Source organism: Phocoena phocoena, chromosome 1 (assembly GCF_963924675.1).
Source record: "Phocoena phocoena chromosome 1, mPhoPho1.1, whole genome shotgun sequence".
Classification (NCBI taxonomy): Eukaryota; Metazoa; Chordata; class Mammalia; order Artiodactyla; family Phocoenidae; genus Phocoena; species Phocoena phocoena.
The window spans coordinates 4,490,983-4,517,738 of NC_089219.1; the positions used below are offsets into that span (position 1 = coordinate 4,490,983).

A 26,756-nucleotide genomic window follows, 5' to 3' on the forward strand; every position below is an offset into this window, starting at 1 on the left:
GCCACAGCCCGAGACCAGCATCCAAGGTCCCTTAGATGCCAGAGCTTTCTGCCAAAGACCAGGCTCAGGCCACAGACGCAGGACATGGGGCACAAGCCCACTGACCGCTCCCCACCCCCACCCCCGCCCCAGGCCGTGGCTCGGCTTAATCGTTCACTGTGCAGTGGCTGGGCCTGCTGCGGTCACCGCAATGCTCCAGATGAATAACTGAGCTCCTGGCCCGTGTCGGGGAGAAGCCTGGAGCCCGTTAAAGACCTCTGAGCACAGCGCTCTGCAGGCAGCCATGGCTGAGGAGAGGGCACCGGCAGGAGGCACAAGGACCCAGGCAGCTCCTTCCTCTAGAATGAGCACGGACTCTCCTCTGGGTGCGACAGTGGGTGGCCTGGGACGAGGCAGTGGGCAGTGAGGGGCCCAAGGGGCCTGCCTGCCTCAGCATCTCCGTTATAAAAAGCAGCGACTGTGAACCGAAGCCACACTCCCCTGCAGTGCCCAGTGGGAGGGTGAGAAGGGGTTTCCATGGTTACCACTCCGAGGAAGAGAATATTCAGATCAAAGCAGAGTCAAAGGTTCGCCCAGGGAGCTCCAGCCTAGGCCTGGCTTGTGGGGCCCAGGGGAGCAGAGCAGAAGCCAGGGCAGCGCCTTCCAAGGGGCAGCAGCTTCCAAGGGGTAGCAGCTCCACCGTGCAGGGAAGGGCAAGGTGGGGGCTGGGGAGACGGCAGGGGGGCCGGAGGGCGGCATGCGCCCTCCCAGCCCGTTCCCACCCTTCTGCCCGGACCAGCTGGCCGCCAGGCCCCTTCTTCCCCAGGAAGGCAGGGGGGCCGTACCCTGGGCTCGTTGCCTAACTCGTCTGCGCCCCCGTTTCCCCGTCTGCAAACGAAGCGAGGACGGCAGAAGTCCCTGCTCACAGGTGGAGGCAGAAATGCAGGGAGGTCACCCACAGACAGTGTTAGGACCATCCAGGGGCAGTCAGCCCTCAATGGACGTGGGCTGCGGCTGCTGCCTTATTTCTACTGTCACCGTTGTTCCCAGCCCCGCACGCGGGCTCAGCAAGTGGAAGTTACCTGTGAGGATGTTTTCGGACATCACATGGACCTGAACCTCCACTGAATGCTTGGAGGTGTAGGTGATCTCCGCACTGACGTGGGCCACCTCGCCGATGCACATGGGCGACAGGAAGTCCGTGCGCTCCACCTGGGCCAGGGCGGCCACACAGCACTCCTGCAAAGACCAGAGGCGGGTCAGCCTCCCACGAGGCCCCACCCTGGACACGCTCCCCCAAAAAGGCCCTTGGTTTTTTCCCCACTGTTAAAGTAGCGCAAGTTATTGCCACCACACACTCCTACGTGCAAAACCAGGAGATGAGGCACTGCCCGAGGGCAACCCGGCAAAGCAGCTGATACAGGCGATTCTGAGTGGTGGGGTTCCGAGCAGCCTGTTTCTTTTTTCTGACTTTTCTACAAAAGATACGTATTACTTGTGCAATGAAACGTGGAAAAAGGCATACATACTTATTTTTTTTTTTTTTTTTTTTTTTTATAAATTTATTTATTCATTTATTTATTTTTGGCTGTGTTGGGTCTTCGTTTCTGTGCGAGGGCTTTCTCCAGTGGTGGCAAGCGGGGGCCACTCTTCATCGCGGTGCGCGGGCCTCTCACTGTCGCGGCCTCTCTTGCTGCGGAGCACAGGCTCCAGACGCGCAGAGCTCAGTATCTGTAGCTCACGGGCCCAGCTGCTCCGTGGCACGTGGGATCTTCCCAGACCAGGGCTCGAACCCGTGTCCCCTGCATTGGCAGGCAGACTCTCAACCACTGCGCCACCAGGGAAGCCCCATACATACTTATTATGGAAAATTTGGGAAGTACAGAAAAGGAGGCGGAGGAGGGAAGATCCCTCCTCCCATCCAGAGATAACCATGGTTTCTATTTGGGCATCTTTCTTTCCAGGCTTTTTGCCCCAAGAACAGGGGTTCTACTGGTTCACTTGTTTGGCTGTCTGGCTCCTTGTTTTGCAGTTTTAGTCATAGACAGTTGTCACTTACAGTCATGTATAGCTGTCATATATAGTCTTACGTAGTCGTGCAAGCACTAAATATACACTTTCACAATCTGCTTTTTTCACTCAACAGGAGAAAAAATAACCTGCCCGTGTTGTGACAAGCTCTTAGAAATCACAGTTCTTCTTTTTAAATGTTATTTATCCTTCAAATAGGCAACCCATTCTCATGACTCAAAATTCAAAAGGAACAAAAGGGTGTATGTCCCCGGCCACCCAGGACCCCTGGGTAACTGGATGGACGCAGCCAGTCAGCACGTGCAGGTGGGGTCCAGTGGGATCCACTGGGGAGCTCACATTCTATGAAAGTGAGGCACTTACTTCCTCATTTCTTTTCTTGACACTTTCTACGACTTCCACTTCACGATACTCCATTGCAAAGATATTTCTAGACGGCCAAATAAAATATTCTTCCGTTGTCAGGTTTGTATCAACCTCAGTTGTCTCTTATTATAAATAACCCTGTGATGAAGGTCCTTTTAGTTAAGTCATTTTCAGTATTGGGGATTGTTTCCAGGGTGTTCCCAAAGTGCTTCGCAGAAGGGCAGAGTGCTTGACGTGGCCCCAGCACTCCCACACCAGCACTGAAAATCAGCTTTTTTTTACGTTTAGTTTTTATTGAGGTAACATTGGTTTATATCATTGTGTAAGTTTCCTGTGTAACAACATTATATTTCTACTGTATACCCTACAGCGTGCTCACCACCAAGAGTATAGTTTCCATCCATCACCAGACAGTCGATTCCTTTACCCATTTTGCCCCTGGGCCACTCCCCCACCCCCCTCTGCTAACCACTGCCTTGTTCTATCTATGTATTTTTGGTTTGTTCATTTATTTTTTGTCTTTTATAGTCTACCTATGAACAAAATCATCAGGTATTTGTTTTTCTCCATCTGACTTATTTCACTTAGCATCATTCCCTCAAGGACCACCCATGTAGTCACAAATGGCAAGATTTCATCTTTTTTTTACCTCTGAGTAACATTCCATTGTGTGTTTGTGTGTGTGTATACCATTATTTATTTATCCACTCATCCATCAATGGGCCCTTAGGTTGCTCCATGTCTTGGCTGCTGTAAACAATGCTGCCATGAACACAGGGTGCAGATACCACTTCGTATTAGTGTTTTCATTTTCTTTGGATACATACTCAGAAGTGGAATAGCTGGATCATATGGCAACTCTATTTTTAGTTTTTGAGGAACCTCCAGGCTGTTTTCCACAGTGGCCGCACCAGTTTACATTCCCACCAACAGTGCATGAGGTCCCCTTTTTCTCCACATCTTCACCAACACTGGTTATCTGTTGTCTTTTTAATAACAGCCATTCTGGCAGGTGTGAGGGGAGATCTCATTGTGGTTCCGATCTGCATTTCCCTGATGATTAGTGATGTTGAACATCTTTTCATGTGCCTGTTGGCCATCTGTATATCTTCTTTGGAAAAATGTCTATTCAGTTCCTCTGCCCATTTTTTAATCGGGTTGTTTATTTTTTTGTTGTTGAGTTTTATGAATTCTTCATATATTATGGAATCAGCTTCCTTTTCATCCATGCTAACCGAATGACACAAAAGACAATCTTACGTGTGAGCCACAGGACCGTGGATCTTCACGGCCAAACACAGCACCTGGCACTTTTTGGACTTTCTACCAGAAACCAATCAGGGTTTTTAGGACACTGGACAGCATGGGTACCCCTGAGCTGGGTGGGGAGCAGGGAGCAGATGGGCCCACTCTCGAGGGCCTGTCGGTGCCGTGCCAGCGCTGGACTTCACTTTTCCAGCTGGTCCCCACAGCACCCCTTCTGCAGGGGTTGGAGATATTAAGCTTGTAAGTGACAGTCAGTTCAAGCTCTGGCATGTCTGCACTCTTCCCACCAGCCACCTGCCACCACCTGTGGCACCAAAGCACCTCTCCCACCTGCGCGAGAACTCACCTGACACCTGGCAAACATGCAAATTCCCTGACCCGCCCCAAACCCACAGAACCCGCCTCTTTGGAGGGACGCCTGGGGACCTCCATCTTCACACCTTCCCCCGAGATTCTCAGACACACGGGGGTCCCCTGATGGTTTCTGTTCCTATAAATGTCCTGGAATCAGCTCTCAAAGCAGCAGAGCACGAGCTGAGCAGGCAAGTGCAGCTTGTGGCGTCCCCCCTCTGCCTTGCCGGGGCCCTGTCCCCCGACCCCCGCCCCACACAGACGTGTCACCCCTGACGCTAAAACAATGCGAGGGAATTGCTGGGCGTCACCCCGAGTACATTTGTGTGGCTACAGCGCCACCCACTGGCGGAAAGCTGGAAAGGCAAGTGCGAAGTGAGGGGGGCAAGAACGCGGGGCCAGCCTCTGGGCCACTTCTGGAACTACCCAAGCTCCGCCTGCAAGACCCAAAACGAAATAAAGCAGCTGTCTTTGTTGAAGGGTGGCTAAACTATGGAATGAATATGTCCGCACACAGGTAACACTCCTATACGTTAGTTAATATTTTAAATGGAAATGCAGCTCGTTTCTTCTGCCTTTAAACATCTGAGCCTTAGATGGACCCCAGCCTTTTTAAGGCTACAGAGGCATTCCTTCACTTGTGGTGGCATCTATGGAGCCAGGCCCTGCACTCGGTGCCTGCCCCTGGCCTGGGGTCTGGTTGGGGGACGGATGACAGATAAGCACGTAGCAGGTGCTCCGGAGAGGGCAGCGTGAGGTGTGGGGGGTGGGAAGTGGGGTTCAGGTGCCGATGTGGGCGGGGCAGCTGCAGGTGAGGGGCTGAGACCTGGATGCTGAGGTGTCAGGCAGGAGAAGGGGTGGGGTGCAGACACCCCAGGCAGAGGGGAGGGCAGGGCGACCCCGGGGGAACTGAAGGCTGCTGCTGAATACATGTCCAGCTGGGTGTGGACGGCACAGGCTGGGACCCAGGCAGCTCCAACTTGACTGGGAGCTGCCGTTTCCCAAGACCTAGCGGGCCACCCCAGGCACTCCATAAAGACCTGTGTGACCCAGAAATTCAAAACACAGGCTGACAAATGTTCATTCAGTGTGAGCGTCTCCGAGCTGTAGGTGTCTGTGGCTCCCAGCGGCTCAGACACACCCGGAAGTCCCTGCTTCGGGGCGTAAACTAGGAGGAGCGGCCCCGACCCGGGAAGCAGCCGTGAGGGTCTGATCAGCATCTAGCCCAAGAAGCACCCTCTGCCATGCTCCCGAAGGCAGCCTGAGTCGCACTGCCCATTGGGCACAGATGCCTGGAAAACCACGGGCCTGAGCTCCTGAGGGGCCACGGGGCTTTGAGCCGGGACAGCAGCTTCAGAAGCAGAGCCAGAGGAAACAGGTCTGCGCCCTGGACTCAAATCCCAGCTCTGGCACTAGCTCTTGACCTGGTCTCTCTGCAAAATACAGATAATAAATGGTACCAGTGACTGCCGTCAGGATTCAAGTGGATGCTGTGTGGAGAGGAGGGGTGGGCTGCCCTGCTCTCACAGAAACGTAGGGATCAAGGTCCAGAAAGAGTGAACTCCTACTGCTCTTGTTATGTGACCTGCACCTGCCCCCTCACCCACCCAGGTCCTCTCGGCTGATGCCCACTCAGAGGATGCAGCTCTGTGACCTTTGGGAGCCACATGACTTTTCCGGGCCTCCGTTTCCTCACCTGCAAAGTGGGGTTAAGGAGATTCCCCAGGTAAGGAAGGTCAAGCACGCAGTGTGGCCACTGATGCATCGTAAGTGTGCATTAAACAGAAGCTCTCCGCAGACAACTACTCCAGACACACAGCTAATGGGAGCCCACTGCGTTCCAGACCTTGGCCTAGGTGCTAAGGGAATCCAGCAGGGAAGTGACGGGCAAAAGTCCTTGCTCTGGTGGGGCTTACGTTCTAGTGGGGGAAGCAGCCCAGAGCTAAATGAGCAAAACGCAGCGTGCCAGGAGGGGCAGTGCTGTGGACAAGAGCTGGGAGCAGTGAGGGAGCCGGTTGTCGGGGACGTGGAGATCGTATTTACGCAGAGACTGGAAGGAAGGGGGAGACACGTGGGTCTCTGGGGGAAGAGTGGTCCAGGCAGGGGAAAGGTCCAGTGCAAAGGCCCTGGGGCAGGAATGCTGGCGTGGCCCAGGGGCGTGACGAGGGGAAGGAGTAGGAGCCGTGCCCTGACTTCACACAGGATGGGTTTCTCTGGCTGCTACTGGACAGCAGACCAGGGGCAGGGAGGCCTGTTAGGAAGCTGTTAGGCAATCTGGGCAGGAAGCGGCAGTGGCTCGGCCCAGATGGTGGTGGGGCTGGTGTGCAGTGTTCGGACCTGGAACTATCCACAAGGTGAAGCCAATGGGACTGGATGCCAGGGTCCACGGGTGGGAGGAAGAGGGGGTCAACGGAGGATCCAGAGGCCATTTACTGAGCAGAGGGAGGCCATGGGAGAAGCAGCCTGGGAGCGGGCCCCAAGTGTGTTTTGGGGCCCATCCAGGTCGAGGGTGGATTAAGCATCCAGGGGGAGCCAGCTAAGAGGCACCAGCTGGACAGAGGACCTCGGGGCTGTGTCGTGGTACTAGAGCCACAGGCTGGATGAGACCACCAAGGGAGTGTGGGTGGCAGTGCTCCCGGCGCACCCAGAGCCCCAGCAGAGCCATTCAGAGGCCAGCCTCAGCCCCCTGGAGCTGCCTGGGGCTCATGCCCCCTTCCTGAGCCTGGGATTCCAGATCGCTATCTTGGGGCCACCAGCCCAGAGGCATCTCCCGGCCAACAGGCCAGACCTGCACCCCAGGCTCACTCTGGGGAAGGAGTGAGAACAAACAAGTCTCAGGCAAGTATCCAAGCTCTCTGGACCTCAGCTCCCTCATCTGTGCAGTGGGGATAATACAATAACCACCTCGACCTCTAAGGGGTGTCGTGAGGACGACACAAGCTAAATGCTACAGAGCTTTGCAAAACCCTAGGTGGTCACTGAACTCTGGCGGTTACCAGGGCATTGTCACCCACTTGGCCTCCCTCCCTCCCCAGTCCTGGGGCTCTTCCTTCCCAGCGTCCAGCCTCTCTTGCCAGGCCTGGCTGGGACCCTCACCGTCCCCCTCTCGGAGGGTCTACCAGGGGCCTGGCCCCCACCTCAGCCCCGGCCCCTCGGGCTCAGGCCGGTCCTTACAGCCACCAGAGGGCGCTCTCTGAACGTGGCCGGGTTTGCCCCAGAACTTCAAGGGCGAACTCTTAGCAGGCGGGAGAGCCCCTTCCTCATATGGAGGGCCCCCAGCCCAACCCACTCTCACTCCTCCCCAGGCGAAGGCCCCCAGGCTCACGTCCACCCACACACACTCACCCCGGCTCGGTTCAGTCTACACACGTGCACACGCATGCACACATGCACAGTCTGCGCGGGCGTGGAATCGGCCTCTGGGCCTGGAGGACAATGGCACAGCAAGTGGCTCGCCGGGGCCCCCAGGTGCACAAGGCCTCAGGCTTCCTCGGAGTCGCTTCCGCGCCCGCCCGGTGCCGAGTTGGCAGTTGGGGTACAAGACTGACTCCTTCCCCCAGCACCCGAGGGGGGCTTCAGAGAGAACGACAGGTCCCGCAGGGCTGGGGGCCGGGCAGGAGATGATGGGCTGAATTCCCCGCAGCTGCCCTGAAGCCTGAAGCCACCAGCCTGGCCCTGTCTGGGCGGCGGGAGGAGAGCCGGCAACATCGCAGGAGTCTGTGCGGGCCTCTGCGGCCCGGAAGCCACCAAGGGGAGAGCCCAGACTTGCATGTGGACCCAGGGTCAGTGGAGCAGGGGAGGCGTCCGGGTCCAGGCGGTGTGACACCCAGGATTAACTGCCGCCCATGGAGGCTCCGGGGGGGCTGGGCCCCCGGGGGCTCAGGAAGCTGACTCTCCCTGAACACAGCGGGAGGGCTGGAAAGGTGGCTCTGTCAGCTGGCAGCTCTCAGCTGAGTTTCTGGAGGTCCCCACCCCTCCTCGCTGAGCCCCAAACCAACTGCCAACGCAAGGGGTCCCCAGTCCAGAGCCGGAGCTTCCCAAAACCCCCCAAGGCCCAGGGACCGGGGCGGGGAAGGCTCCAGGCCTGGCCTCCACCCAAACTCCCTTCCTGACCCGACAGTGGACAGGGGTGCGGCACCGCCAGAGGGGACGCCAGGCCCCCAGGGCCCGGGGTCTTCCACGTGACGCTCACCCCGTTCTGGCTGTTGCAGTGCCGGGTGCTGATGATGGCCCCTGCCTCCTCGATCATCTTCAGGATGGTTCCTCCGTGGACGTTGCCGGCCACATTGGCGTCATCCGGCCGCATGATCCTGGGCGGGAGGGGAGAAGCAGCAGGGTGAGCCTCGGGAAGGACGTCGCTTGTGAACAGCAGCAACCCCTGGGAGGGGCAGAAGGCCCTCCAAAGGGCCCGACGGCTCCCAGAGAAGGAAAAAGAACTTCCCGCGTGTTTGCTCAGGGTGGGTGCTGATCTGACAGCCAGACAAGGGGCTGCAAGGTCGTGTTTCCACGTGTCTCCACCTTCCTGCCCTAGGGCCGCAGGCACCCGGCCTGGCAGGTACCAGGAAGGGCGGGTGGCGGGGACTTTCCGCAAAGGCCGTGAGCGTGGCAGCAAGGCGACCCGGCTGTGGGGCGCCCAGCGCACCTGCCCCTCCTGGTTTCCAGGACTGCCAACGACCAGCAGAGCTGAATGAGCACAAGGACACGGGCTCCGACCCCTTGGAAAATGGACAAATTCCCAGGACCACCACCTCCATCAGGAGTCCCAGGGGAGCTGGCCTCGTGCGGCCACAGATGTTCTGAGAACTGGAAACAAGTCGCAGCATCCAGACCCATCAGCAGGTGAATGCCCGCTTGCCACCTGCCCCTGGGCTCTGAGAGAGCACCAGAGGGGCCCGATTCCCTGGGATTGAGAGCTGGGAGCTCCCCAAGGTCAGGAAGGCCTGAAATGCCACCCCATTTCCTTGCCGTGGGCAGTGGGGAAGCGCCGTGAAATCCACGGAGTCCCAACAGGCCAGCCTCGTGCTCCTACCTTGGGCAACCCCAGAGAGGTTGGCACTTTCCCAGACTCCAGTCTGGCTGATGAAATCTGCCTGCACCAGCCTCAGGCCCAGAGACAGGTACCAGGCAATGAGCGAGTGTGCGGTTCCTAGGTGCCCAGCATCCCTGGGCCCACCCAGCCTGTTCCAACCCACTGGCTAGCGTGGCCTCCGAGGCCGGACCCCCCACTCTGGGCCACGGAGCTCCACTGCCCTCCGGGTCTGGCTCCTTTCAGGCAGACTCAGAGATCGTTCCTGGCTCCCACTCTTACTGGCTGGGTGACCTGAACAAAGCTGCCAAAACCCTCACTTCTCCGCTTCCTTGTCTGTAAAAGAGGAAGAACAGCACCGCATTTGACGGTGGGGAAGACTGAATCCCTCGAGACAATGCAAATGACAAGCTCCGTGGCTGTGCCTGGCACACAGTCAGACATAAACGTTCACCAGCACTTCTCCCCTCTTCTCTGAGTGTCAGCCAACTGACCGCAGGAAGGCTGGAGGCTCCAAGAAAGAGCCGTAGCTGCCACTTTCTGGAGCAAATGAGCACCGACATCCTGGGGTGACTGACAGCTGTCTGTACCTGTCGCCCACCCCCAAATGTCACCCCCTCATCCTGGGGTGCGGGCATTCAGGCCGCCTGCTTCTCACCTGCATCACTGGCTCAGGGGCAGCCGCGACGGTCCCCAAGCAGTGACCCGGGGAACCCCCGGAGCACAGGAAAGAAGCGTCACTTGGCTTCTCAAATGTTCACTTTAAAAGATCTTTAAATCAACTCAAAATAGATTAAAAACTTGAACACAGACCCGAAACCATAAAACTCCTAGGAGAAAACATAGGCCTTAGCGATGATTTTTTTAGATTTGACACCAAAAACAAAGGCAATAGAAGCAAAAATAGACAAGTGAGACTACATCAAACTAAAAAGCTTCTGCACAGCAAAGGAAGCCATCAAATGAAAAGATAACCCGTGGGATGGGAGAAAACATTAATATCCAGAATACATAAAGAACTCATAAAACTCACAGAATAGCCAAACAAACAAACAATCCAATTAAAAAATGGGCAGAGGATCTGAATGGACATTTTTCCAAACAGGCACATGAAAAGCTACTCAACATCATTAACCAGCAGGGAAATGCAAATCAAAACCACAATGAGGGGACTTCCCTGGTGGTCCAGCGGTTAAGACTCCTCGCTTCCAAAGCAGGGTGCGTGGCTTCGATCCCTGGCCAGGCAACTCAAGATTCCATACGCCGTGTGGTGCGGCCAAAAAATAAAAACATTAAAAAAAAAAAACCAACACAATGAGATCTCACCTCACACCTGTTAGAATGGCTATTATCAAAAAGACAAGAAACAAGTGCCGGCAAGGATGTGGAGAAAAGGGAACCCTTGTGCACTGCTGATGGGAGTGTAAACTGGCACAGCCACTGTGGAAGACAGCCTGGAGTTTCCTCAAAAAATTAAGACTAGAACTATCATATGATCCAGCAATCTCACTTCTGGGTATTAATCTGAAGGAAATGAAATCACTCTCTTGAAGAGATATCTGCAGCCCCACGTTCACCGTAGCATTATTTACAGCAGCCAAGACATGGAACAACCTAAGTGTCCACTGATGGATGAATGGATGAAGCAGACATGGTGCGTGTGTGTGTGTGTACAATTCAGCCATAAAAAAGAAGGAAATCCTGCCATTTGCAACAACACGGATAGACCTTGAAGGCAGTTAAGATCCATTAGATAAGTCAGACAGAAGAAGACAAAAACTACTTCATTTTCCTTATACGTGGAATCTAGAAAGCTCAAACACACAGATACAGAGAACAGACTGGTGGTTGCCAGAGGCCGGAGGGGTTCCGGGGGGATGGGTTAAAACAGGTGAAGGGGGTCAAAAGGTACAAACTTCCAGTTATAAAATAACTCATGGGGATGTAACGTACAGCACGGTGACTAAAGTTAACAACACCATGTCATATATTTGAAAGTTACGGAGAGAGCAGATCTCAAAAGTTCTCATCACAAGAAAAAGAAATTATAGCGATGTGAGATGATGGGTGTTAACTGAACTTACCGTGGTGATCATTTCACCACACACACGTATGCCAAGTCACCATGTTGTACGGTTTTATATGTCAATCATATACCCATAAAACTGAAAATAAAAAATAATTAAAAATTTTTTAAACTTTAAGTTTAAAAAATTCAAGCTTATACCAGAGTTGTGGGGTTTTTTTTAAGCTTAAGAGGTAGCCAATTCAAATAACAAAACTGCTGTATCAGACTCTTTCCTTTGTATTTGTTTTCAACTTAGTAAAGACCAGATGGTGCATCTCTGCGTGTGGGAACCAGTGCCTGGTGGATGCCGAGGTGGGGTAAGGGCTGGATGGGGGTTCCAGACAGGTGAGGACCAAAACGTTTTGACACCAGGAGTACCAGAGCCTGCCTCTGGCAGAGCCTGGTTCCTTTCTGTGGGTTTGCCTTTCCCGGTCTGTAAAGTGGGGCTGCCCACACCAGGCTGGTGCAGAGGGATGCAGGGCCAGGGGGAGAAGTGCAGACAGAGGGCCCCAGGGTGCAGGAGGAAGTGCTTGCATCCGGCAGGGCCCTGAGGAGGAAGGGACTGATAAGGAGGTGGCCTCTGAAATAGGAGAACAGGGGATGGCGCCTGCGCCACCCTGCCACACTGGGGGTCCCTGGGGACCCCACGCCATCAACATCCCACTGCCCCCGGGATCCCTGGGCACTTAGGAGTAAATGCCAGGCGCTCCAGACTGCATACTCTCCAGCCCCCTCCCGACCTGGTCACCCTGGGTCCTGCCCCAAGGACCATCCTAACCCCCGAGGCCGGCTGGCCACCCAGGCAGGCAGCGCAGACACAAACCTTCCCCCAGGACCTGACCCTGACTCGGCTCTGCAGTTCCCGCAGACACAGGGGAGCAAGAGCCCAGCTCACTCACCCCTTTCCTGTGGCCCCAAATCAAGACTCCTTCCCCATGGCCTCACTGTGGTTCCTTCCTGGCCTCCATCCACATGCTGAGCTATGATCCCACACCTGCCCTCCCTCCCTCCAAAGGGCTCAGGAGCTGCTGGGCAGGGTCCTCCTCAACCCACTTTCCCTAGAGCTCCCCCTACGCGTGTCACCTCCAGGCAGGACTGGGAGGAAGGAGGGCCGCCAGAAGAACATGCGGCCCCTCTGTGGAGCTTCTGTTTTCCCGCTTTTAGTAAAGACATGGGTGTGAAAAGTGCTTCACTATTAAAAAAGAAGAAAAGACAGCCCAGCAGACGAAGCACGATGCCATGCGGCACTGCCCACGGGGGTCTGAGCAGGGACGCAACAGGGCGATACTGGGCTTGCACGCTGGCCGGCTGCGGCTGTGCAGGTGTCTGAGACCAGGATGCCGAAGCTCTGGGTTTTCAAGAGAAGCTGGCAAAATCCAGAGTCTAACGCGACATCTCCTGATATTTGACTGGCCACGCCCGACTGAAATGCTTCAACCCCACGCAGGGCAGCTCGGGGGGCGGGGGGCAGAGCAGGTGGCGGGCCTGACCCAGTCCTGGGGGGAGACTCTGTGTGACCCATTCTCCCTCCCACCTCTCTCTGCCCCTCTGCCCATGCCAACCTGTGACTCCCTCGCTCCTTGGACCCCAGAAACTTCAGAGGAAAGTGGAAGGTCAGCCCAGGGAGCCCTGCCGGCTTCCCACCCCTCAGGTCCTCTCAGCCAGCCGGTGGCACAGACACTGCCTCTGGTGAGCAGGCCCACACCCCGCGCATCCTCTTCACCATCCTCCACTCCCCCCGCCCTCCCAGCAGTGGCGTCTGAATGTCACCATGTCAACCACTGCCCCTCCCCTTCTACTCCAGCTGCTCCTGTCCCAGAGCACAGGATGAGATGGCCAGGGCTGGGCTCATGGCTAACCAAAGTAGACACCACCCGGACTCTGCTCCCCTCCGGAGCAGACACAAAGCTGATGACAGGAGCGCGAAGGAAGCTGCACAGACCCGGGTCAAGGAGTCACTCCCAGAAGGGGCAGCCACTCACCTGGACGCCGGGGAAAACTTCGCAGAGGACGTGACACCTGGGCCAAGTCCCGGAGGGGGAGCAGGGCTGAGCCAGGGACAGGGGGCAGGGGATGTTCCAAGAAGAGGGCGCATCTCGGGGGAAGGCCCCAGTGCTGGGAGAGCTCGGTGGATCCAGAAACAAATTACAACCCCTCAACGCTGGCCAGCAGCCTGTGGGGAGACGGGGGTGAAGAGGGAAGCGGGACGATGGAGCCAGGAGCTTGTCACAAGGGCCTGGGGCTGGCTGGGGACGGCGTCTGGACTTGTCCTGGGGGGTGGGGTGGCTTCTGGGAGACCAAGGCAGGGCTGGTATGTGGGGAGTCACTTGGGGACCAGGGGTGGGGGGGCTTCTTTGTCTGCCTCTTGCCTCCCAGCCCTAACCCACTGCCTACCCCACTGCCCCAAGAGTCCCTCTTCTTAAGCAGGAGTGCACTCCCCTGCTCAGACCCTCCAGGGCCCCTCCTATGGAATAAAGATTCAACATCCAACTCCCAGGACTTTCCCCCATGATCCAGTGACTCTCGCGCTTCCACCGCAGGGGGAGTGGGTTTGATCCCTGGTCAGGGAACTAAGATCCTGCATGCTGTGCGGGGTGGCCAGGAAAACAAAAGATTCAACTTCCTAGTGAGGCGTTCGAAGCCCTCAGGGATCCGGAACTTTTCTCGCCTGATCTCCCACTGTCCTGCAGGGCTCCAAGCTGCACCTGCCCAGACCAGCGCTGCTGGCCAGGCACACCCAGACCTTCCCACCACCCTGCCTGTGCCCACCTGTCCCGAGGGGCTCATCGATGAACGGGGAGCATGAGTGGATACAACCTCCTGGAGGGCAACCTGGTGTTATCGTTATCTGTCCAAACTCCAGATGCATAGGCTGCTCTGAGCCAGCCATTCCACTGAGAGAAATTCACCCTACAGATGTTTTCACACATGATTAAACCAAGTGTGTTCAAGGTTACTCACTGCAAAGCTGTTTATCATGCAAAGACTGGCCGTGTCCTAAATGTCCACCAATAAGGGACTCAGATTAACTTATATCCACACAACACAAGAGTGCACAGCCCCAAGCAAGAGGGAGGAACGGTCTAGGAGAAGCACCATTAGATGAAAAGAGGCAAAGCGCAGAATAATGGGAACCAGGTGACTACACCTGCAGGCCCCGTGTAGACCATCCCTGGAGGGAGGCCAGGGAAACTGAAAGCTTTCGTTGCCCTTGAGAGGGGAACTAGCGCCTGGAGTCAGGGTGGTAGGCTCTAAGAACAAAGAAGATAAACTTAAAGGACCAACATTGCCGGAACAAAGAGTTACAGGACTCCCTTCACTCTGTCACAATGCGACCACTGCCATGGCCCAGAGCCCTCCCAAGCAGCATGCCCTGTCCCTTTCCCATCCCATATAAGGAAAGACATTTGCCCAGTTTTCCTCCCACTCAGCACGCTGGAAGTATACATACTCTGACCAGTTAGCAGATGACTCGCAGGTTCCCTGGCTATAAAAACAGACAAGCAACCCATGCTCATTATCGACTTTCCCTGGCTACCAGGAAGTCGGCCAGCTGTTCTTGCAGCAACCCTTCTCTTTAATAAACTGTCTTCCTTACATTCTGCCTTGTGTCTGGAAATTCTTTTCCAACCCACGCTCGGATCACAGCATTGTGGTGGCCCGTACAGGGATATCTCTTGGGGGATCTCTTTCCCCACCTCCTCTCCTCATTCCTTGGGACTCTCTGGGAACAGGCAAGTTGCCATGGAAGCAACAGAGAACTCTGGCCAGGGCCACACCCTGGTGTGTTCCAAAGGCTCCATGCTCACTTCGCCCCAGTAACTGCCGCCCAGAACGGGTGAGGGTCCCTCTGTCTTCCTCCTGACTGCAGACTAGGCCAATTGGCATCGTGCGGGCACAGATCAGGCATTTAAAAGCCATTAGGGTGCCTGCCGCTTGAAGACTCCCGTGAAAGCATAAGAGGGTCACGGAACGGACCAGGCTGTTAGAGCGTCTGTCCCCAGCAAGACAGCTTCCGTGCACCGTGAGGCGCGTATTGGTTCAAGCAGAACACTGAGCCTCCTCCCCTTGGCCGCCGCCTTCCCGGCAGGGCTAGGAGGCCAATTCCTCAGCCGGTCTTCTCTGTTACACTTTCACCTTTTTCTCCGTCCGGATTGACTTACAGGAGCCTAGGCGTTGCCTCTGAGCCGTCCCCGGAGTGCCTTTCACGTTTCAGGGCATCGCCAAGCCAGGGGTCACCCAGTGGGTCCCGGGAATCTCTCTCTCTTTTCTTTCTTTCCCTGCCCGAGTCACAAGGTGCCTTAGTTGCACGCTCAGGGGTCACCTCTCACGGTCAGACGCGATTGTTGAGACGGTCGACCCATTTTGTGCCTCAGTCGCACGGAGAGATCAAAGGGGACACCTTTCTGTCAGCCGGTGACTCTCAGTACCCCCATTCTATGGCACATAGGCTAAGAATGGGTTCTGGAATGTCTCAGGAGCCTCCCCAGACTCACCCCGTGGTTGTATCCTCAGGAACTGGAAAATTTTCACCCTGAGAACCTCAAAAAGAAGAGGCTCATTTTCTTTTGTAATACGGCTTGGCCCCAGTATTAACTGGGGGACCGAGAACAATGGCCTCCTAACGGCACACTAAATTATAACACGATCCTCCAACTTGATCTCTTTTGCCGGAAACAAGGAAAGGACTCAGAGGTTCCTTACATCCAGAGCTTTATGGCCCTTAGTCAGAATCTGGAGCTGAGGGGCTCATGCCACCATGTTTTTCTGTTGCCACCTTATCCCCCTCACCCCCTCTGCCTCCCTCTCCATCAGATCTCCTAGGCGACCCTCTACTCGACCTTTCCTGTCCCCCACCACATCAACCTCCCCTGCTTCAGCCCCTGCCCCCGCCTCAACCCACAGCTCCCAAGAGCCACCCCATTATCAGGGCAAAAGCCCCCTCTTCCCTCCCCACACAAGATCAAGGACTGCCCAATGCCAGGAAACAGATCCTAATATGCTTCCCTTAAGGGAAGTAGCAAATGGAGACATGGGCACTATTAGAGTCCATGTTCCCTTTCCCATGTCGGACATTTTCCAAATTCAAAACAAGTTAGGTTCCTTCGGTCAGGATCCCACCACTTTTATTAAGGAATTTCAGGCCCTCACCATAGCCTTTGACCTGACCCGGCAAGACATTCATGTAGTCCTGACCACTTGTTGTACTCATGAAGAGAAAAACAGGATATGGGCATCAGCCCAAGCTTGGGTAGACGAGGCACAGCTCTGTTTCCAAAACCTGGATGGTTGGGGACCCATTTGGGCTGGCTAAATGACTCTCTTTGTAACTACACCCTCAATTTTAATCAGACTAGCCTGGAGTGGGATCCCTGGTCCGAGGAAAATAAATATAAGGTACATGAAGGTAATTTCACTTTGTGTTGGGGAAATTCAAGGAAAACTGTGACTGAGAAATATATTAATGAAGACCGTATCCCCATTAACAGCTCGGTCCTGGGAACTAAATATGTGGGCATCGGTGTGACCACCAGACACTTACTTAGTTTAACCTCCCGGCAAGACTCTCCTCCAAAATATAACATAATTCGGCTAACATTTGGAAATTTGTTACGCCAGTGCCCCGTCACACTCAGTCAGAGCCCGGATTCTCCCCTATAGATGATTACTTCCTCGGAGTTTGGCCTTCCCAATCTAATCCTAGGCCATGGGACCCCAGTCTATTTCCAGAGGAAAACTCCCAAAAGGTCAGAGCCTGGCTCTGGGGACCCACAGCAGGGGTATCCTTGAGGGGCACCGGATTTTCATCTCTATGTGGTAAAGGGGTCTATCTGGATCTTCCCACACTTTGGAGGGGCTCCTGCACAATTACTGCTGTGGTCCCAGAGGCGACCATTATGACTACAAAGGATTTAGCTTCCTCAGGAGGCAGTCCCAGCCTTGGATCCTTCCTTGAAGAGGCCATAAGACCTGTCCTGGAGAGACAAAAATGAACTGCTGCTTGGTGGGGACATGCTTATGATAACCCAGTTCTTGATCAGCCTGAAATAATATGTAGTGTCTTTAGAGGGCTCTTCTGGTTTGCAGGCATACCCCTCTTAGACAGGAGCGTTCTCCCTCTCACCATCACGGTCCAGGAACCTTGGAAGGCTACAGTAGCAGCCATTGAGGAACAGCAGTCAGCCCCAGGCTCCCTGGCTGAGGGGGTTTTACAAAATAGGACGGCCCTTAATGTTATAACAGCTGAAGCGGGGGTATCTGTGCCCTGCTAAATGAGACATGCTGCTTCTATATTAATACCTCTGGCCAGGCTGAAGAAGACCTTCAGATTCTAAAGAAAAACATCAAATTAATAGAAGATTTAAAAGAGAGAGCAGGACAGGGCCCCAAGCTGGCTTTCCAACCTCCTCTCCTCTATGGGGATCCAGATATGGACATGGCTATTGCCCTGCTGGGACCATTAATCCTGATAGCCTTTGTTTTGTTGTTTGGCCCCTGCATTATTAACACGTTATCTCAATTCATCTCCCGACAGGTTCAAAAGATTCAGTTCCAGGTGGTGCTACAACAAGAGTACCAGCCAGTTGGCACACGGAATACACTGGAACAAGCTGCCTAATCATTGTGCAGGATCTCATCTCCCTCCGTAAATATACCCTGATAGAGAGTGGGCATTGGGACCCAGGGCCCCACAATGCCCCTGTCCAGCAGGAAGTAGCCAGAGAGATTGTCACCCCCTTCTCCTTACAAAAAGGGTTCCTGAACGCCTGAGAAGGAGCTAGGCAGGTAGGTAGACGTGAGTAGGGTATCCAATAGGGCCAAAGAATTGGCCCTGTAAATAAAGAGAGGGGGGAACGTAGTGTGCTCCAAGGACAAAGAAGAAGATAAACTCAAAGGGAAGACATTGCCGGAACAAACAGTTACAGGACTCCCGTCACTCTGTCACAATGCGACCACTGCCATGGCCCAGAGCCCTCCCAAGCAGCATGCCCTGTCCCTTTCCCATCCCATATAAGGAAAGACATTTGCCCAGTTTTCCTCCCACTCAGCACGCTGGAAGTATACATACTCTGACCAGTTAGCAGATGACTCGCAGGTTCCCTGGCTATACAAACAGACAAGCAACCCATGCTCATTGTCTACTTTCCCTGGCTACCAGGAAGTCGGCCAGCTGTTCTTGCAGCAACACTTCTCTTTAATAAACTCTGTCTTCCTTACATTCTGCCTTGTGTCTGGAAATTCTTTTCCAACCTGCGCTCAGATCACGACATGTAAATATCTCAGCATTCCCTCGGAAAGATAAAGACTCCGTTTGAAAACAGAACCACAGGAATTCCCTGGCAGTCCAGTGGTTAGGAGTCAGTGCTCTCACTGCCGGGGGCCCTGGGTTCGATCCCTGGTCAGGGAACTAAGATCCCACAAGCCAGATGGTGTGGCCAAAAAATAAAAATAAAAACAGAATCACAAAACAATTATTCCACCTAAAATACGAACTCCTTAATATAACTTTTTTCTAATTGGCTTTATTCACCAATTCGTGAATCGGGCAGCATCCCATCTAGCAAGCAGAAAGGAGCTCCTCTTTTTCTTTTTTTTTAAACTAACATTTTTTTTAAAAAAAATAAATTTATTTATTTTTGGCTGCTTTGGGTCGTCGTTGCTGTGCACAGCTTTCTCTAGTTGCGGTGAGCGGGGCCTATACTTCGCTGCGGTGCACGGGCTTCTCATTGTGGTGGCTTCTCTTGTTGTGGAGCACGAGCTCTAGGCGCGCGGGCTTCAGTAGTTGTGGCATGTGGGCTCAGTAGTTGTGGCTCGTGGGCTGTAGAGCGCAGGCTCAGTAGTTGTGGTGCATGGGTTTAGTTGCTCCATGGCATGTGGGATCTTCCCAGACCAGGGCTCGAACCTGTGTCCCCTGCATTGGCAGGCGGATTCTTAACCACTGAGCAACCAGGGAAGCCCAGTTTAATATCATTAAATATCAAGTAAGCGTTCAAGTTTCCTCAGCTACGTCCTAAATGTTTTGAAATCTGCAATTGTGAACTGTTTTCATAACTGCCCAAAGCTGGAAAGAGCTCAAATGTTCACTGTCTGATAAAGAGATAATGAAGATTACTAGGCAACAACAGCAAGAATCACCAACACACACACACACACACACACACACACACACACACACGCGCGTGTGAAACTCACAAGCATTGTGCTGAGTCTATGACTCCATTGATGAGAAATTCTAGAAAAGGCAAAACTAGTGATAGGAAGCATACCCGTTTGCCAGGGGCCAGAGCTGGGAGGAAACCAAGTGCAAAGGGGCAGGAAGGCACTATTTTTTGTTTTAGAAATGTAATTAATTTATCACTTTTTTATTTTTGGCTGTGTTGGGTCTTGGTTGCTGCACGTGGGCTTTCTCTAGTTGCCGTGAGCGGGGGCTACTCTTCAGTGTGGTGCGTGGGCTTCTCATTGCAGTGGCTTCTCTTTTTGTGGAGCACGGGCTCTAGGCTCTCAGGCTGCAGTAATGTGACATGCGGGCTCAGTAGTTGTGGCTCTAGGGCTCTAGAGCGCAGGCTCAGTAGTTGTGGTACATGGGCTTAGTTGCTCCACGATATGTGGGATCTTCCCGGAACAGGGATCAAACCTGTGTCTCCTGCATTGGCAGGTGGATTCTTAACCACTGTGCCCCCAGAGAAGTCCCCAGGAAGGCACTTTTTGAGGTGGTGGAAAAGTTCTATGTCACAACTGTGATCATTACACAGGTGTACACATTTGTCAAAAGTGAACCGTACATTAAAAATAGGTACATTTTATGGCACATACATTATACCTCAGTAAAGGTTGTTTTCAAAAAAAGCATAACTACAATATAATTACCTCACCTTAAAAAAAAAAGCGGGGTGGGGGGAGCTTCCCTGGTGGCGCAGTGGTTGAGAGTCCGCCTGCCGATGCAGGGGACACAGGTTTGTGCCCCGGTCCGGGAGGATCCCACATGCCGCAGAGCGGCTGGGCCCGTGAGCCATGGCCGCTGGGCCTGCGCATCCGGAGCCTGTGCTCCGCAACGGGAGAGGTCACAGCAGTGAGAGGTCCGCATACCGCAAAACAAAAAACAAACAAACAAACCAAAAAGGCCGGGGGAGGGGGGTGGTAATTATCTGGGGGTCCAGTGGTTAGGACTTCTCGCTTCCACTGCAGGGGGCCTGGGTTCGATACCTAGAACGCTGGTCGGGGAACTAGTGAGGCAGGAGATAGATGGGCTCCAGGCTAGGCATTTACAACTGGCCTCCTGTTTACATTTCTTGGGGCAGGAAAAAGGTGGGCTTCAGGCTGGATACTTACAACTAGCCTCCTGTTTGCATTTCCTGAGACAGGAGATAGGTGGGCTCCAGGTTAGATATTTATGACCAGCCTCCTGTCTGCCCTTCGAGATAGAAATAACAAGAGAAACAGGGTAAATAGCTGGACTTTGTCTCCTGTGGACACTTTATGATAACAGTCATGGCAGGAACAGAGAGGGGCTAAACCTTGCTTGAGTAAAAGATCAAGAGGTCTTATATTTCCCATCCTTGGGGCAAGGGAGACATTGCACCTGTGCAGAAAGGCTCCTTGGGGGTCAAAAATCACCCAGAATAGGTGATGCCAAGGCCCCCCTTAGGCCTCTGGGCCGGAATCCATCTTGGAGAAAAGTTGTACACACAGGCTGGGGAGGGTCCTAGGGCAGGTCAGGTGTGGAAAAAGAAACCAGATAATTGGCCAAAGGTAAACAAAGACCCGGAAGAACTGCCCCATATAAATGACTTAACCCCTCTTCAACGTTCCTCCTCATTAGGCGGGACGCCCACACCCTTCCTCTCCGGGTGTGCATCTCTGCCCTGCTTCTGTCTTAACTAAACAGTTTCTCTGTGAGCTCTCCCACGTGTTGTGTTATGTCTCTAATGATAAACTCTGTACCTGTTTTTACACTTTTTGCCTCCTTGAGAAATGCATTTTTCAGTGGGGGTAAGAGCCAGGGGAACTTTGCTTCTAGACTCTAGCCCCTGGTGAACTAGTGGCTAGGATTCCTGGTTTTCATCCAGGCTGCCCAGGTTCAATTCCTGGGAGGGCAATAAGATCTCGCTTCAAGCCACCACTCACTGCTGCTGCCTCTCCGAGATCACTAGGGTCCTGCAGGCCTCGTGGCAGGGCCAAAAAAACCACCAGAAATTCCTTAGTATCCCTAACTGTCAAGGGACTATTCACGTTTCCCCAAGTATCTCATAAATGTTTTAAAATCTGCATTTTGGGGACTTCCCTGGTGGCTCAGTGGACGGGACTCCGCACTCCCAGTGCGGGCGACCCAGGTTCAATCCCTGGTCAGGAAACTGGATCCCACATGCATGCCGCAACTGAGAGTTCGCGTGCCACAACTGAGGAGCCCACCTGCCGCAACTAAGGAGCCCGTGAGCCACAAATAAGGAGCCCGCCTTCCACAACTAAGACCCAGTGCAACCAAATAAATAAATAATTTTCTTTTTTTTAAAATCTGCATGTTGTTGACTTTTCTACTGAAGCATAATTTGCATGCAGAAAATCAGTATTTATAATAAGCTTCCTCAGTTATTCAGATGTAGGTAGCCCGCAGGCGGGGTGACCATATAATTTACCTTCCTCCTCAAGATACCTCCGAGAGTGAAAGAAAGTGGACCGGGAAGCACAGGGCATAGTCACCCCAGGCTGGGCCCCATCCAGAGAAGCGCCACCTACAGGAGGAAGCAACTCCTGGCCTGACTGAAACCAGGGAGCTGGGAAGCAGTGGTGCCAAGACGAGGGCGATGCCAGGCTGCCTGGCCCACTGACGGGGAGGCTGGATGGTGGGTGAGCACAGCCTGGCCCACCACAGGCTCCCTGGGCTGCAAAGACTGCATCTTCACCCACAGCTCCTGCATCCCCGCAGGAAGGGAGCCAGCACTGGGCATCGCATTATGGAATGTCCCAGAATACTAACTCCGAGTGCGGTTTCTGTAACTCAGATTCTATGTTTTCACTGCCTTCCCTGTAAACCCAAAGACAAAGCCCCAAAGAGAAAAAATTCCAAACGGGCATACCTCGAAGATAAAGCAAGTCACATGACTATTCTGGCTTCCCAGTGCATATAAAAGTTATGTTTACACTATCAAATGTGTAATAATTTTAAAAACACTTTATTTTATACCTATGACACGAGGACTACAGCCAATATTTTCTAATAACTATAAATGGAGCATAACCTTTAAAAATTGTGAATCACTACATTGTACACCTGTAACTTATGTAACACTGTGTAGCAACTATAAGTCAATAAAAAAAAAAATTCTTTAGTTAGAAAAACTTTACCGCCAAAACATGCTAACCATCACCTGGCAACACAAAGTTGCCACAAACCTTCAATTTGTTAAAAAAAAAAAAAAAAAGCAATATATTCAAAGTGCAATAAAGTGAGCCGCAAGAAAACGAGGGTGTGCTTGTACAAAAATTCAAGTCCATTCCACTAATCTTTATTGGCACATCTACCAGATGCCAGGCACTTTGCTGGGGATTCATGGTACAGCCGTGAACAAAGCAATCCCTGAGCTGAAGACACTTCCTAGCGGATCTACACCTACAAGCAGGGCAAGCAAAAGGAAACTCTGCAGACCTCACACATCTCCCTACAAAGGACTCCAGGGCATCTACCCTGGGCCACGTACCTTCCAAGGTCCCCCTCTGTTAGCTCTGTTGTTGGGAGAGCTGCCTACAGTCCCCAGAAAGCTTCCAAGCTTCCCTTAGGAAACCCTGCCCCTTAGAGGCCTACCAGGAATTCTGGTTTTTAAATTCCTCTACTTATTGCACTGTGCCACAAGGTAGCCACCAGCCACAGGAGGCCAGCCCGTATGCATTTAAATAAATTTAAATGAATGCAATTAAAAATTCAGTTCCTCCATGTCTGACTGCATTTCAGGCACTCATTGGCCACTTGCGGCTAGTGCCTAGAGTACTGGACAGCGCAGACGCGGAGCATCTCCATCACTGCAGAAAGTTCTAGTGGACGTTGTACTCTCCACCAACCTGGTACGGGACATGTCCTTCAATTTCACTGCGACCAACACCCAGGGGCTCCTACTAGGGGCCCACACTGATGCCATGATCCAGCCTCACAACCGGATGTGAATGTGAGGCTGAGCAAAGGAAAAGCACGACAATGGAACACCGGACAGGGAACAACACACCAGCTGCCTTCGCTCCCTTGGCTGTCAGGGTCCAAGGCCACCCTAGGCCAAGTCTTTACCCTCTGAGAGCCTCATTTTCCCCCATCGGTAAAATAACAGAGTTGGGCTGGGGGCTCCTAGGGGTCATTCTGATTCTGACATTCTAGAACTCTGACTCCAACAAGGAAAAAAGCAATTTGCTAACAAAATGTGAACTAACATCATTCAGAATAAACCAAAAGAAAAATGCTCTTCTGAGACTTTAAATGCTGTCCCAGAGCCTGCATCTGTAGGGCTCGATGGAAAGAAGGAGGGACATGGGAATTCCCCACAGTCCAGCAGTGAGGACTCCACGCTTCCACTGCAGGGGGCACAGGAGGGTACAGCACACCGCAGTGGTCTGGCTGTCCAAAGTTTGGGTTCTCGGGGGTAAACACCCCCCTCTGTTTTCAACTGCCCAGCACTGTGCCAAAGGTTTTAATCCTCGCAGCCACCATGAAACAGGCACTGTTATTACCTCCGATTCACAGACAAGAATACTGAGGCCTAAAGCCCACGCCTGCAGGAGGCAGAGCTGGGATTCGAACCTAGGCCCTTGGCTTCCTGAGCCTGGGTCCCACTTTTCAGACAAAAGGAGCTTCCGCTCACTTACAAGGTGCCAGCCATTGTGCCAAGCTCCAGATGCACTTTCTTTAGCACTCAGAACAGCCCATGATGAAAAGGGCCACAGAAAGTTAGGCAGCTTCCGAGGGGCAGAGGCCACATTCACACCCAGGCCTGGGACGGGACAGCTGGCTCTGACCACTGCCCTCCCCAGACTTTAGGGCCCCTAGCCCTTCAACACCTCCTTCTGAGCGAGAGCATGGGACCCTCTTAATCATCTAGGATGGCGGTGGGTGTGGCATCCTCTCCCTGCCAAGCTGGGGACTGAATTTTCCATGTCCGTGTCCCTCCCTCAGGGCACTTCACCCCATGGAGGCGTCCAGTGAAGCCTGTTAAATTCATGGGCTGGGTTGCCCTAGGCCAGGAGGCTCCTCTTTCAACATGGGGTGTCAGCTCAGATGTCCTTAAAGGGCTCCCCACCCTGCTACATCCACTCCAGTGTCCTGGGGTTTCTCAGGGCCAAGTCGCTGTGACCACGGGCCTCATCACAACCCCTCCAACTCCCCTGGGCAGTTGTGTTGGCCACCTGAGGCTCACCTCAGCCAGGTATCCTGCCCACGTGTCCCCAGGCAGAGACAATATGCCATTGTGAATGTATGAGCGGCAGCCCGGCAAGCAAGCACCGTGGGTAAGAAGTGTGTGCATACATGTGGAAGTGTCCAGGCTATCCAAAAGCCTATTAACTATGTTAGAGGCTGGTTTTTAAAAAGGTAGTATGTATAGACGGGCTATTCATCATCCTGGTGAAGTAAATAAAAGCCCAGCCTTCCACGAGTAGATTGAAATCAGTATTTTCTTTTGTGGGGAACGCAGTGGAAAGAAAGTGGGTCTGGAGGCAGAAGACCCATGAGGAGCTGTGCTTCCCCGCCCCCAGCCCTGGGCTCTCGTGCCCGGATGACCTTACAGAGGCAATGGGTCTCCCGGGACCTCAGTTTCCTCTTCCCTGACAAGAGTGGTGGGCTCCCTGCCATCCTCCCTCCCAGGGGTGCTGGGCAAACCAAGCGAGATGAGAGATGTTATGAGCCCTTAGCAAATCACGAACTGCAAGGTCACCCGGCCAATATGAGGCAGAGACCGATCCAAGCACCTGATTCCAGGCCCGTCTGCCTCCCGATATCAGTTACTTCTATTATTTTTGCCCTCGGAACCTGGAGTGGGTGGCGCCAAGATGGCCACACAGCCAATGACAAATCAATGGCGTAAGGCTCCCCCAAAGATTTCTTCTCCCTAGAAAAGTCAAAACTGACCTTGAGGTCAGGAAAGGACTTTGACTCAGTCAGAAGTGGGGGTGGGTTCAGGGCACCCCACGATCCAGCACTGTCTGCCGAGCCTTTGCCTGTTCCGAGGAGATGTCACCATCCACAGGAAACTAACCTGGCTTGGACCCAAGGTCAGTGTGACGCCCGGTCTCCAAATCTGAGGCACCGGGCCCCAAACAGGAAGGCGGGGTCACTGTCAACAGTGCATCAAGCAGCACAGGCCCCGTTGCAAGGCCCCAGCGCCTGTTCGGCCTTGCCAGACTCCTCGCTCTTCCTTAGCTCAGGCTCCAATGCCACCATGCCTGCTTCCGTTCTTAACGACGGAATGGAAAGTAACCTTGAGGCTGCCCTCCCGCATCTGTCGGAAATGAGCCGGCTCGTGATCTCCGGCATCCTCGGGGCCCTCTATATACCGGTGCCGGTGGCGGAAGGCAGGGATGGTCCCCTGACAAGAACAACCCCTTGCCCCCTTTGTGTGAGATGCTTCCGGGCTCAATGGACCATCCTCTGTTCTTAGCCGTGAACTGTTAGAGGGGAAAGATATTTACCGTTCTTCCTGTTTTCAGCCGCCTCCCGCCCAAAACCGTGGCAGGGCACTGAAGGGACCGCATATGTGCAGCCCCCGCCCACTCGGGCGCCCACCGATGGGCTCAACCGGCTCCGGCCGCCGCCCAGCGAGCGGGTTACCTGCGCCGCACATGTCGGGGGATCCGGTTGGCTTTGAACCACCGCCCGGATAACGACCCCGAATTAGGGGGCTCACTGGGACCTGGGCTGGGGCTCCGGGGCGCTCGGGCAACGGGCGGGGCGGGACGTGGTGGGGCTGTGCTCCGACCCCCGCCCGGGGAAGGGCGCCGCGCCGCTTCCTCGCGCAAACGGCCTGCGTGACCTCGGCGCCGCCCCGCAGATGCGCCGGAGGCCGGCGCGGTGGCGCGCGGGGAAGCTGCCGGATCTGCGGCAGCCGAGGCGCATCCCGGCCGCGGCGAGCGGGCGGGCGGGCGGGGTCCGGAGGCGACCGGCCCGGCGGGGGCGGCGACTGGGGAAGGGAAGGCGCGGGGCCGGTGGGGGTCGGCCAGGCCCGGGCGGCGACTCGGAGTCCTGGCCGCGCGCCCTCCGCGCGCCCCTCTTACCGGCAGATCTGGATGGCGGACGGGGTCTCGGCGGCGGGGCCCGACATGGTGGCGGCGGCGGCGGGAGCCTGAGGGAGCGCGCAGGTGTCTGGCAGGCCCAGCGCTGAATGAATTAGCCCGGGCGGTGCCGTGGAGGGGGAGGGGAGAGGCGGAGCCATTGCGCCGGAGAGGCGGGGTCTGTGCGCCGGCGGCGAATCGAACGCAGCCTCCTGAGAAGCCCCGCCCCTCGCACCCGCCCTCGTCCCGCCCCCGGGCCGGCGCCGGCTCCCCAGGCGTCCGGTTCTGGCGGCGGCGGGGCCGCGGTGGGGCGCCGCTTCCAGAAGGTTCGGCGGCGGTTGGGCGGAGCCGGCGCGGGACTGGGCGACCTCGAGGGTCAGCCTCGCCCCGCGTGGCGCGTGTTTGTATGCGGCCTTCCCCCTGCCC

General features: G+C 54.5%; 1 protein-coding gene across 1 annotated transcript in view; it reads right to left on the reverse strand.

Annotated features, from left to right (window-relative positions):
- The window catches only part of ACOT7 (acyl-CoA thioesterase 7), a 90,562-nt gene extending 64,055 nt beyond the window's left edge, over positions 1–26,507 (reverse strand). The window contains exons 1-3 of the mRNA XM_065880705.1: positions 26,334–26,507; positions 8,186–8,303; positions 1,062–1,218 (exon numbers count right to left, since the gene is read on the reverse strand). Coding sequence (XP_065736777.1) covers positions 1,062–1,218; positions 8,186–8,303; positions 26,334–26,491 — 433 coding nt within the window. The 5' untranslated portion in view covers positions 26,492–26,507. The remainder of the gene's footprint in view (positions 1–1,061; positions 1,219–8,185; positions 8,304–26,333) is intronic.
- Positions 26,508–26,756: the final 249 nt, after the last annotated feature.